At 47.2% G+C, this 11,700-nt stretch overlaps 1 protein-coding gene across 1 annotated transcript; it reads left to right on the forward strand.

The window, feature by feature from the left end:
• Window positions 1-9,354: 9,354 nt before the first annotated feature.
• Window positions 9,355-10,467, forward strand: Prlhr (prolactin releasing hormone receptor). Its single transcript, XM_050148793.1, has one exon. It carries the CDS (start codon window positions 9,355-9,357, stop codon window positions 10,465-10,467), a length of 1,113 nt encoding a protein of 370 aa, XP_050004750.1.
• Window positions 10,468-11,700: the final 1,233 nt, after the last annotated feature.

Here is an 11,700-nt window from a genome sequence, read left to right on the forward strand (position 1 = left end):
GCAGAGATCCTGAGTTGGGAAGAACTTATCCTGGGTGACCTGAGTGGGCACGGTCACCATGGAGATCCATTCGCATCTATCTGATTTGTCAACCCAGAACCTGAACATCTCCCCTCAAACTTTCTGTACCCCTCCTCCCTACGGATTGCTTTTGTGAGGATTTAGCTGGAGATCCCTGGCTGGGCCTAAATGATTCATGGATCCAGTGAAGTAAATTCTGACCCGAGACACTGAATTATCCATGAATTTGTGGGCTTACATGAAGTCTTAGTTGTACGTGACTGTTCTCTGAAGCACACTGCTATCATCTTCATAACTTCAGCAATGCCTGCTTACAAAAGATCATCATAGCTGGGCCTGCTGGCTGCTGACATTCTCTCGCAGAAGAGTGGACAAAGAGGGTTATAGGACTTTCACCCGAGTAAACAACCATTCCTTTTACCAGGCTGTATGATTTTTCAAAAAAAAATTTTACATTGCCTCGGGGGTTCAGGGAGGGAACGGAGTATATAAGTTGGGGAAGAGTAGGGTAAAGGGGCACAACCATCATCCATGCTGGGTTTAGACGTCCCAGGGTGGCTGCTTTAGGCTTACCTAAAGACGTCAGTAACTTCTCACCCATCCCTTGTAAGTAATTCTAATAAACTCATCGTTTCTCCAGGGTGAGTATTGGTAGAAGCAAACTTTATTTTGTTATTGGGACCTTGTGAAGAGGGGGGATAGGTGATGTTTAGTCTTCTTCAGGGAGAAAATTCTCCCAAAACTCTCCCATGGGCATTTGAACTTAAAAGTAGATTAAAATAGAGGTTCCTCGCTGATCCAAAACCAAGTGGCAAGCAGTACATATATGACATGTATAGTATATCCAGGTCTGATGGGAGACATGGCATTCATCCTTGGAGATTTTGCCATTCCCAGGAGCCTCATGAGGCCCTGATTGACTGTGTGCTAGGTACAAAAATGGAAAATTTTGGTGTCTGTGGAAGCTCTGGGCAAATGTAGGTACTCACCAAAAGAAAAGATAAGATGTGGGGAAGAATATGGGATTTTTAGCATCCCCAAATAATATTTCCTTATTCAGTATCAGGATCCCCACTTTCCCCAACCATTAAAGAAACTGAAGGCATGTGGGGTCTGCTCCTGTGATTCACTGAATGAAATGAAGGTCATAGGATGCTGGTGAGGGCATTTTGGAACCTTTGTTAGTATTTTTATCACTGCTCTGTCAAGATACCTGACAAAGCAAGGAAGGAAGGGTTTATTTCTGCCCACAGTTTGAGGGTGTAGTCCATCATAGTGGGGCAGGCTTGGTAGCAAAGAGAGAAGGCCCACCACTCAGCAGCTGTTCACACATTTCTGACTTTAGCTTTCAGCAGCTATCAGCAGTGGGAAGAACAGCATGTTTCTGCCTTGGTTTATTAGGAGCAGATAATACACGTGGACCCCCAATTATGTAAATAAACATGGAGTTCAAAACAAAACACTTGAAGGCCATTTAGATTGCACTCTTCTCCAACAGCATGGGGCTAGCCAATTTGCTCTCCCAGTTCGATTCCAACTGTCCTGTATTAGCAACCAGAAACGGCTTTTATGGGTGGTAAAGCCCATCTGGTATCTGCATTATGACATTTGGTTGTGAAGAGTGATTTGTAGACACATTCAGATGGATATCTTGACCCGGAGAAGACCCTCATTTAGCGTTCCATTAATATATCTCCCCCCACAAAAAAAAAAACAGTTATGAGCACAAACATTTCACTAAGCCCATCTCACTTCATTATCTAGACACAGCTAACTTCATTTATTGGATAAAATGACTATTTGTTTCTTCTATTTTCTTCCTTTTTCCCCTTTTGGTCTTTGTAACTTCGTCAGACATGAGTGCACACACACACACACTTACACACACACACACACACACACATATTCATGGGTACTTGTCCACCATTTTGGGACAGCAGTGTGGCAGGATGACTGTCCTGGGACTGCATCTTCCCAGTGCTTTGTCTTGTTAAGAGGATCTTTGTCACCTGGCTTTCATACTTAAGGAGATTGTGAAACAACATCTCAAGAAAGAGAAAATAACCAGATTGGTTTTTGTTGTTGTTTTGTTTTGTTTCCCTGGTTTAGACTAGTCCATGGACTTCCTTCTGCAGAGTCAGTTTTGAGTCTTGTTACACATGCGAATGGCTAGAACACAGGGTAGACTCATTTCATCAGAGCTACCAAAGGTGCAACCTGGGAAACTGAATTAATAACAAACAGACTGGGTTATTCTGACTTGTTCAGGTATGAAAATACACTACTACACCCTGGCAGGAGGTGGTGGATCCCTGTGGTCTGGATGCTGGCCAGGACTAGATAACACAAGCCACCAACCACTGTCAACCCCAGCCAGCCTTCCTACTTCCAAGGTTCAGAAGTGACGCTAGTCCCTTCCCCCATAACCACACACTACGCAGTAGATGCAAAAAGGGTAACATTCAGTGCTTTCTGTCTAGCCCATCTTTTTCCTTTCAAATGATTTCAATGACATACCAGAAAACACATACATTCTTTTGTTTAATTAAACAAAGATAAGGGACCAGCAAGATGGCTCAGTGGATAAGACATTTGCCTCCAACCCTAATTATCTCAGTTCTATCCCTGGAATCACATAAAGAAAGGAGAGAATGACTTATATGAGTTCTTCTCTGACTTCTACACATGCACCATGGTGACACACACACACATACACACTCATACACACACATTCATACACACACACTCATATACACACACTCACACACACTCACACTCATACACACTCATACACACACTTACACACACTCATACACACACACTCATACGTACACACACACACACACATACACACACACACACTGGGAATCACACATTGAGTATGTGAGCCTATAAGGAACATTCTTATTCAAACCACTCCATGAACCTACAGAGCAGTTGTCGTACTGGTGGACAGTTGGTGGCTAAGAGCATTTTGCTATAACAGTGCTCACTAACACTGACAGGCCTAGGTGCCTTCTTAGGGAGGCCAAGAAGATCAGCAAGGAGAAATAGGGCTATGATGGTTAGCGTTGATTATCAAGTTGATAGGACCTAGGATCACCTCTAGGTCTAGATCTTCTTAGACAAAGTTCTGGGAACACTTTGAGAGAGTTTCTAGATGGAGTTAACTAAGGTGGGGAGAACCACTCTAAGCATAGGTCTTACAATTCCATGGGTTGGGGTGTCCTGGCTGGGAACTGGATCTTCAGGGATAGCGTGAAGTCCAGCATCATAGAAGTCTACCTGTGTCTGGAGAATACAGATAGGCCACAGGCAGTTGGAAAACACTTTAGCCACCCCCCTCTGGCAACTCTGCTCACTCAGGTGGATTCCAAAACGGGATAATCATATCAATAAACAGTCCAACACCTCCCACCAGCATCTTCGCATTACTTACGGGATCCTTGGTAGATTAGAGTAGACAAGCATTTCAAAACGGAATAAAATGATCAGGAAAGAGGATGGAGCACATACATGGATATTTTATTAGTGTTTTAATAAATAAAGCTTACCTGAAGATCAGAGTGCAGAGCTAAGCCACTGGAGGCCAGGGGTTGGTGGCACACACCTTTAATCCTAGGACTCAAGGCCACCCTGGACTACCTGAGATTGAGTCTATATAAAAAGAGAAATAGATCTCAAACAAAGGCACTCCCATCCCTTGGGAGTCACACGCCTTTAATCCCCCAGGGAGGTGGAGACAGGAGTGATATGTCTGTGCAGAGAGAGGTATATAAAGCAGGAGGAGACAAGAGTTCATTGCAGTCTGAGGTTTGGTGGAGAGCATTGCAGTCTACAGGTACACTGAGGACAGGATCGTCCCTTTGTTTGTCTGAGCCCTGGTATAGGTAAGAACTCTCTGGTGGCTTAGCTGCTTTGCTTTTCTGATCTTCAGCTTGAACCCCAATCTCTCTCTCTGGGGTTTTATTATTTGAGCTACAGGCAGAGCCATCTAACAGCTTGGAAAGGCAGTGGGAGATGGTTGGAAGTGCATGTCCAGGAAGACAGACATTGAGCAAGCGGCTAATGCAGGAAACACAGCTTCCTGATACAAAGCACTGGCTGAAGAACATGTCAGCGAACATTTAGAAGGACATTCCTGAAGGCATGAAGAACACCTCTTCTCATTCATTTCATGCTATGTGAGCATGTAAACAATTTATGGGAGTTCATTATGGGCCCATGTGTGTAGCACTCACTACACACAAACATGGGAAGAGTGGCATGCCTGTGTACATTTAAATAAATATGATCTATGACAGTGAACATGGCCCTAAGTTATAAAAGCTAATGACTTCCCAGTGATAATTAACCTTTCTATTGCATTGCACATGGTGGTGGCATTTATCACAGTTCATATATCCCGGCGATTTCTGTAGACTTCTCTCTCATTCACCGAACTGCAGAATTTTATAGATGATAATCTTTAAAAATATTTTATTCCTGATTATTCTTACAACATCTGGCCTTGTTCTTTGTGCACCTGGGAAATAACCATTACATGGACCAAGACTGAAAACCAGCAATTCTTGTCAGAGCAAAGTCAATCTCATGCAAAGAGCCGTATATGTTGAAGGTGTATTTTATTTGTTTTGAGTATTTTCTACTCTAGGGTTATGCTGGGCATGGTCTCCCTGTCTGTCCCTTGAGGTTGCCTAGAGTCTATCCAGAATACAGCCCAAGTGGTGATTCATGAGAACAAGAAATGACTGTTTTTGCCACTCTGTCCCCTGAACTCAAGACTTTCAGTACCATTCACTCCTTCAGAGTTCAGGACACAGGCAAGAATGTCGTCAGAGCTTGACTAAGCATTCAGCCAGAAGGTCTAGGACTTAATAAAGACTTCAGATTGAAATGAGGCAGCCTTAAATGTCACTTCAGGGATGCCTCTGGGTGAGAGGACAGCAGGACCTTTGAGTCTAGCTTTTGACTTCTGATAGGACAAGAGGAAAAATCCAGACAGAAAAGAGCAACTCTGCTCAGCCCTGTTCAGAGCCATCTAAATGAGACACATGGAGTTTTTATGAGTTTTATTAGTTCCTACACTTCCTGCTACAGGCTGTTATCTGGCCAAGATAGTTAGCTCTGCTCTGTTGCAGAGCCTTCTAGGGCTAGTAAAGGGTTCAACCCATGAGCCAAGGGACTATCTGTATCTTGGAACACACAAAGGACAGGTCTGGAACTCATATCCAAGAGAGCTATCTGCCCTGTGACTAGACTTAGACAAGATTTAGATAATTGCTTTCTTTCTGCAGGGTTTCCTGTGTATTTGGGATAACTTCAGTACAAAAGCACAAATTTAGCTGCGCAGCATGAGGATCTGAGTTTGGATCTCCAGCACCCATATGAAAAACAAGGCGTGGTGGCACGTGTTTATAACCCCAGCTTTGGGAGTGGAGAAAGCAGAGATAAATGAATCTTGGGTACTCACTGGTCAGCCCATTTAGCTGGAGCGAAGAGCTCCAGGCTCAGAAGTTAACACAGAGAATGATAGAGAGTGACATCCTATTCTAGCCTCTGTACTCCACACATTACACACACATGCACACACACGTAGGCATTGTGTGAACACACATGTGCAAACACACACGCACATGCACACACAGTATGCACTGCGTGAACACACATGTGCACACCCACATATGCATGTGCACGCACGTGTATACACACATACACATCCATGCACATGCACACACATGCACACACACGCACATACACATGTGCACGTGCACCCACCCACGCATGCACGTGCACATATATTCTGTTGAAATAAGAAGCGGCGGGGCTGCGTCCCCAACACCCCGGCCGCTTGGCTAGCTCATGCCTGAAATAACAACACACAAACTGTATTCATTTAAGAACTGCTTGGCCCATGAACTCTAGCCCTTACAGGCTAATTCTAGCACCTGGACTAGCCCATTTCTAATCATCTGTGTAAGCACCCCAAGGTGCGCTTACCGGGAAGACTCTAGCCTAAGACTCTAGCCTAAGTCCATCGTGGATTGGAGCTGCCTGGGAGAGCAGAGCATGGCGTCTCCGGTCCCTCTGGAAGCAGAGCAGAGTCTGACTTCACTTCCTCTTCCGCCCAGCATCCTATCCTGTTTATTCCGCCCACCTATCTTTTAACCTATCAGGGCCAGCAGTTTCTTTATTGCTCAGCCAATGAAATCAACAAATTGATATATGACACTCCCACATCAGTACACACCTTTTGAATATCTTTAATCAAGTTTTCTGGCCCCTTATTCCAGTTTTGTTGCCACTGTCTTTGTCCTATATTTTTCTGCATCATGTTGTATACTGCCATTGTGTTAGACAGCCTTTCGTTGCTGTATGGAGTGCCTGAGATCACCAAGGTATAGAGCGTAAAGGTTTATTTTGGCTTATGGTTTCGTTTCAGTCCATAATTGCCTGGTTGTGTATATTGGAACAAGTTACCCATCTTACTGATTCTAGGAAGCAGAGAGGGTGGGGGAGGAGGAAGAGACTAATTTTCCATAATTCTCTTTGGCAAACACATCCCAAGTGACCCAACTTCCTCCCACTAAACCTCACCTCTTAAAGGTTTCGTTACCTCCCCATTGCACCATAGGCTGGAGTCCCAGCCTTTAATACACAGGCCTTTGGGGAAATACTAATTCAGACCACAACAGCCATTCTTAGCAAATATTCCCTGAAGTTCACATGGCTAAGAGTCTGTCCCCATACATGAGGTAGAAGGGGTGTTTTGGCTGAGGCATACATATCTGTTGAACTTGGTCATGATAAGGTTGGATTTACATTGGAATTTTCTGGAGCTTTCCTCGGTGAAACAGTTTTCTAAGGTTCTATCTATAGACCTATTTGAATCTGCTGTATTATCAGTCTGGGCAGGTTCACCTGTTATTCACTCATGGCCAGTAAAATACAGCAGTGGGGAGCTGAGGAGGAGGCTCAGTTTCTAAGATGGTTGATTCACAAGCATGAGGACCTAAGTTCAGTCCCTAGGACTCCTTTAAAGCGCCTGGCATGGTGGCACACACTTGTAATCTCAGTGCTGGGGAGATGGAGACAGTCAGATCCTTTGAGTATCATTGATCAGTCGGCCTAAAGCTAATCAGTGATCCCTAAATCCCTATGTGAGTACTGCTATCAAAACAACAAAATAAGCCGGGTGGTGGTGGTGCACACCTTTAATCCCAGCACTCGGGAGGCAGAGGCAGGCGGATCTCTGAGTTTGAGACCAGCCTGGTCTACAAGAGCTAGTTCCAGGACAGGCTCCAAAACCACAGAGAAACCCTGTCTCGAAAAACAAAAAACAAAACAAAACAAAAAAATAACAACAGCTTTTGAAGAATGATACCGCACACACACACACACACACACACACACACACACACACACACACACTGAACAGGTTTTTTCCTGGAATAAAGCAGACCTGAATTGAAATTCCAGCTTCTTAGCTTTGCATGTATTGGTGGTTACCTGGAGCCTTTACCACATTGTTTTGGCAAGAGGTAAAGTATCTTCTTTGGAAAGTTCCCCAGTACACACGCGAACTCCTTAGCACCAGGAGTTCATATTGGTTTCTGCTCCAGGGGGTGTGGTCGCCGGGTGGAAATAGGCACACAAACAGGTGGCTTTTGTATCATAGCTGCCTTTTCTTATTGTGTGAGGGACTCACTGGAAATTTAAGGGTGAGATAACCTGCTACTGCTTCCAGTGGAGCTGGGATATCGGAAGCCCCAGCTGCCAGAGCAGGACTTACCAGGGAGGTAATCAGACCACGGAATTCAGCCTCTTCTTGAGGTCCTGGTCTACAATAGCTTCTAAACAGTATTTACAAAGCCCCTTTCCTGACAGACCTGTCACTGTGCGGCTTGATTTATGTGTCGGTGACAATGCTACTGAAGATTTTATGATACTTAAGTCTTTCAAATGCCATTTTTTGTTATTCTAGCTAAACTGAGACAGAGAGGCCTGAGGGCTTTTATTTAAGGAGGAAAAGGAGAGACAGCAGGTCAGGAACTCAACAATTCTCTGCTAGGACAGCAAGTTCCCTGCATTAGCTGTAGCTGAGAAAGAGGAGTGAACCAGAAGTGGCAGGATTCAGATCTGTGAAGCACACACCGGTCTGATAGCTGCTAGGGAGACAAAGATGGTATGGTCCCTGGTGGTGCTGATCCACACTGAAGCCAAAGTCAGCAACTCTTCGACCTCCACCTGGTACTTCTCTGAGCCCGCAGCCCAGGGAACAAGCCTCAGACCCACGGAGCTGCAGTAATTTCGACTGTCGCGCGCCCCCTTGCTCAGTACCCACACACCCTTTGCGCATCCCTGGGGGAGCTGCCCGTGGTGCTGAATTTTTTCCTTTGTTTGCAAGGGACCTGGGGCCACAATGCGTGCAAAAGGCTCAAAGGGTCTGCCGCCGCAGAGCCACAGCCCTTAAATCCCTGACCAGCGGCAGACTCAGCACAGCAAAGCCCTGCTAGACTCCCTATCCCACTCTAGCGACTTTCAGCTGCAGTTGGAGCTTTGCAGAATCTGGAGATGTCCTGTCCGGTCTTCCTTTCACTCCCTAGTGTAACTACATTTCTCTATCCCCACATTCTTTCCGACCTTTTGCCTCTTGAGACTGCATCTGTTGGTCCCCACAACTTGACTCTTCCCGCACCTCCTCTCACCTCCCCTGGGACACGCCCCTCCGGAACAGCTTCTCTGGGCACTGCACACTTCCGCAGTGGAGATCACCCCTGGAGTTTGGGGCCCAGGTTCCTGGCCCCGCCCCCTCCCTGGCTCCATCCCTATTACACACGCTGCTCCCCTTCTCTAAGTACGGAGTTGGGCAACATGCTCCACCTCCATCTTCCATAAAAGGGAGAGGTGGTGTGGGGGAAGAGGTGGAGGGGAGGAGCTCCCAGACCCCTCAAAAGCTGCTGGCCCACTAGGTACTCCTGGATCCATTAGCAGAAGAGAGCAGCTCGAGTGGCCATCTGGGCTGAGGACTCCCGAGGGATAGCAGGCAGTCTGCGCCTACCTTTGAGAGTCTTTTCCTGCCAGCCAAGCCAGCTCACAGGTAGGACCAGCTCTCAGGTCTGCCTTCCTGGACCGCAAGAGCTAGCCACGAATAGGGGATGTTTAAAGTACCTGTACTAGGTTTATTTTATAGAGCTGGGAGGACAGCATTTATTGCGTTTGATGTTCTGGGGCTAGTTATGTCAAAGAGTGGAGTTGGGTGATGGGGAGGGTACATGAGGGGTGGATGGAAGATGGAAAGTGACAACTTTGATTACCTTTGGACAGGTGGCCATGACCTCACTGCCCACTGGAACCCCCGGGGACCCCGATTTGTTTTCTGGGCTGCCGCCAGCCGGCTCCACTCCAGGCAACCAGAGCGCAGAGGCCTCGGAGGGCAACGGGTCGGTGACAGTCCCCCGCGCTTCAGCAGTCACGCCCTTCCAGAGCCTGCAGCTGGTGCACCAGCTGAAGGGGCTGATCGTGATGCTGTACAGCATTGTGGTGGTCGTGGGGCTGGTGGGCAATTGCCTGCTTGTGCTGGTGATCGCGCGCGTGCGCCGGCTGCACAATGTGACCAACTTCCTCATCGGCAACCTGGCCTTGTCCGACGTGCTCATGTGCGCCGCCTGCGTGCCGCTCACGCTGGCCTATGCCTTTGAGCCTCGCGGTTGGGTGTTCGGCGGAGGCCTGTGCCACTTGGTTTTCTTCCTGCAGCCGGTCACCGTCTACGTATCTGTGTTCACACTCACCACTATTGCTTTGGACCGCTATGTCGTTCTGGTGCATCCGCTACGTCGGCGCATCTCACTGAAGCTCAGCGCCTACGCTGTGCTGGGCATCTGGGCGCTATCCGCGGTGCTGGCTCTGCCGGCCGCAGTGCACACCTACCATGTGGAGCTCAAGCCCCACGACGTACGCCTCTGCGAGGAGTTCTGGGGCTCACAGGAGCGCCAGCGCCAGCTCTATGCCTGGGGGCTGCTGTTGGGCACCTATTTGCTCCCCCTGCTGGCCATCCTCCTGTCCTACGTCCGGGTGTCCGTAAAGCTGCGGAACCGCGTGGTGCCTGGCAGCGTGACCCAGAGCCAAGCTGACTGGGACCGAGCGCGTCGCCGGCGCACCTTCTGTCTGCTGGTGGTGGTGGTAGTGGTGTTTGCCGTCTGCTGGCTGCCGTTGCACATCTTCAACCTGCTTCGGGACCTGGACCCCCGTGCCATCGACCCCTACGCTTTCGGGCTGGTGCAGCTCCTCTGCCACTGGCTCGCCATGAGCTCCGCCTGCTACAATCCCTTCATCTACGCCTGGCTGCATGACAGCTTCAGAGAGGAGCTGCGCAAAATGCTGCTCTCCTGGCCTCGAAAAATTGTGCCCCATGGCCAGAGCATGACCGTCAGCGTAATCATCTGATGTCACCCTGCCAGTCGTGAGCTGGGGAGTTTCATATCCCTTAGCCCCACATGAGACCTAATTCCCAGCACCAGAGTTAAACCAACACAGTGTGAAATTCCCACCCAGTCCTCTTGTCTAGCTGCCTGTCTGGTTTTTTGTGTTTCTGTAAAATGTTAGGTGAGCTTTGGAGCAGAAGAGCCTGGGGAGAGGGAAATAGATTTATCAATTCTTCCTTCGGGTCCTGAAAGCAAAACCCAGCTATTTCTCTGGGTTCAGGAAAATAATTCAGAAGCAAGTTTTTCTTTTTTTTTTTTTTTTTTCTTCTTGCATGCTTACACTGTGGGTGAGATTTAAATGTGATGCTGGGGTTGGTGAAGATTTTCAGCTTATCTTTTTGAAAGGCCCCAGCTGAGATATAATGACGGATTGTTTTGTCAACCTGAGCCTTGGAGTCCATTATTTCAGATAATTATGTATCCCAACTCAGTATCTAGGGTTTCAACATTTCTTGAATAAGACCTTTATGCTCCAAGAGATTTTCAATTTTTAAACCATTCAAATTTCTAGTATAAAATCCAGTTTTAGGTTATCTTTCAGGAGGTGCTGCTTTTGTCTCTCTTCTGACTCCTCAGCTACTATATTGAAAGGATGAAGGAAGCAGGTCGTTTGGTAGAGAGCTTGCCGAGCCCTGGGTTCAATTGCTACATAACAGGGTATGACAGTGCATGCCTGCGAGCCCAGAGCTCAGGAGATGGAGGAAGAAGGCTCAGGAGTTTATGGTCATCCTGGGTTACATAGTGAATTTGAGACCGTACAGACATCGTGTGTGTGTGTGTGTGTGTGTGTTGCTTACCACAATACAAAAACTCATATGTTTGGCTTCGTGAATGCTCAGTGCAAACTGTGTGCCACAGCATTCTCCTGCAGCCTCTAATTGCTGAATTTCAACTGATCAACAGCTGCCATCTGACTGCTCAGCACCTGTTCCCTGGAGACTCTTGCAACATATCAGCCCAGAAGCCAAGGGCTGGAAAAAAATCACTTAAGGATAGCACAGAAAAATAAACTCCTATCCACAAGATGTATAGTTCAAATGCTAATCCCTTTCAGGGTTGTGGAAACAGATAAAGACTGCTGGGCATGGACCTGGGTTGGGGATCAGCACATTGACCTCCTGAGAGTTTTGTTAATGAACAATGTATCTGGGACAAGGGCCTCAACAATGTATGCTGGAGTGATGAGAGAAGGGGC

The sequence above is a fragment of the Alexandromys fortis genome, unplaced genomic scaffold (assembly GCF_014885135.2).
Source record: "Alexandromys fortis isolate MF-2015 unplaced genomic scaffold, M_Fortis_MF-2015_v1.1 scaffold_16, whole genome shotgun sequence".
NCBI classification, from domain to species: Eukaryota; Metazoa; Chordata; class Mammalia; order Rodentia; family Cricetidae; genus Alexandromys; species Alexandromys fortis.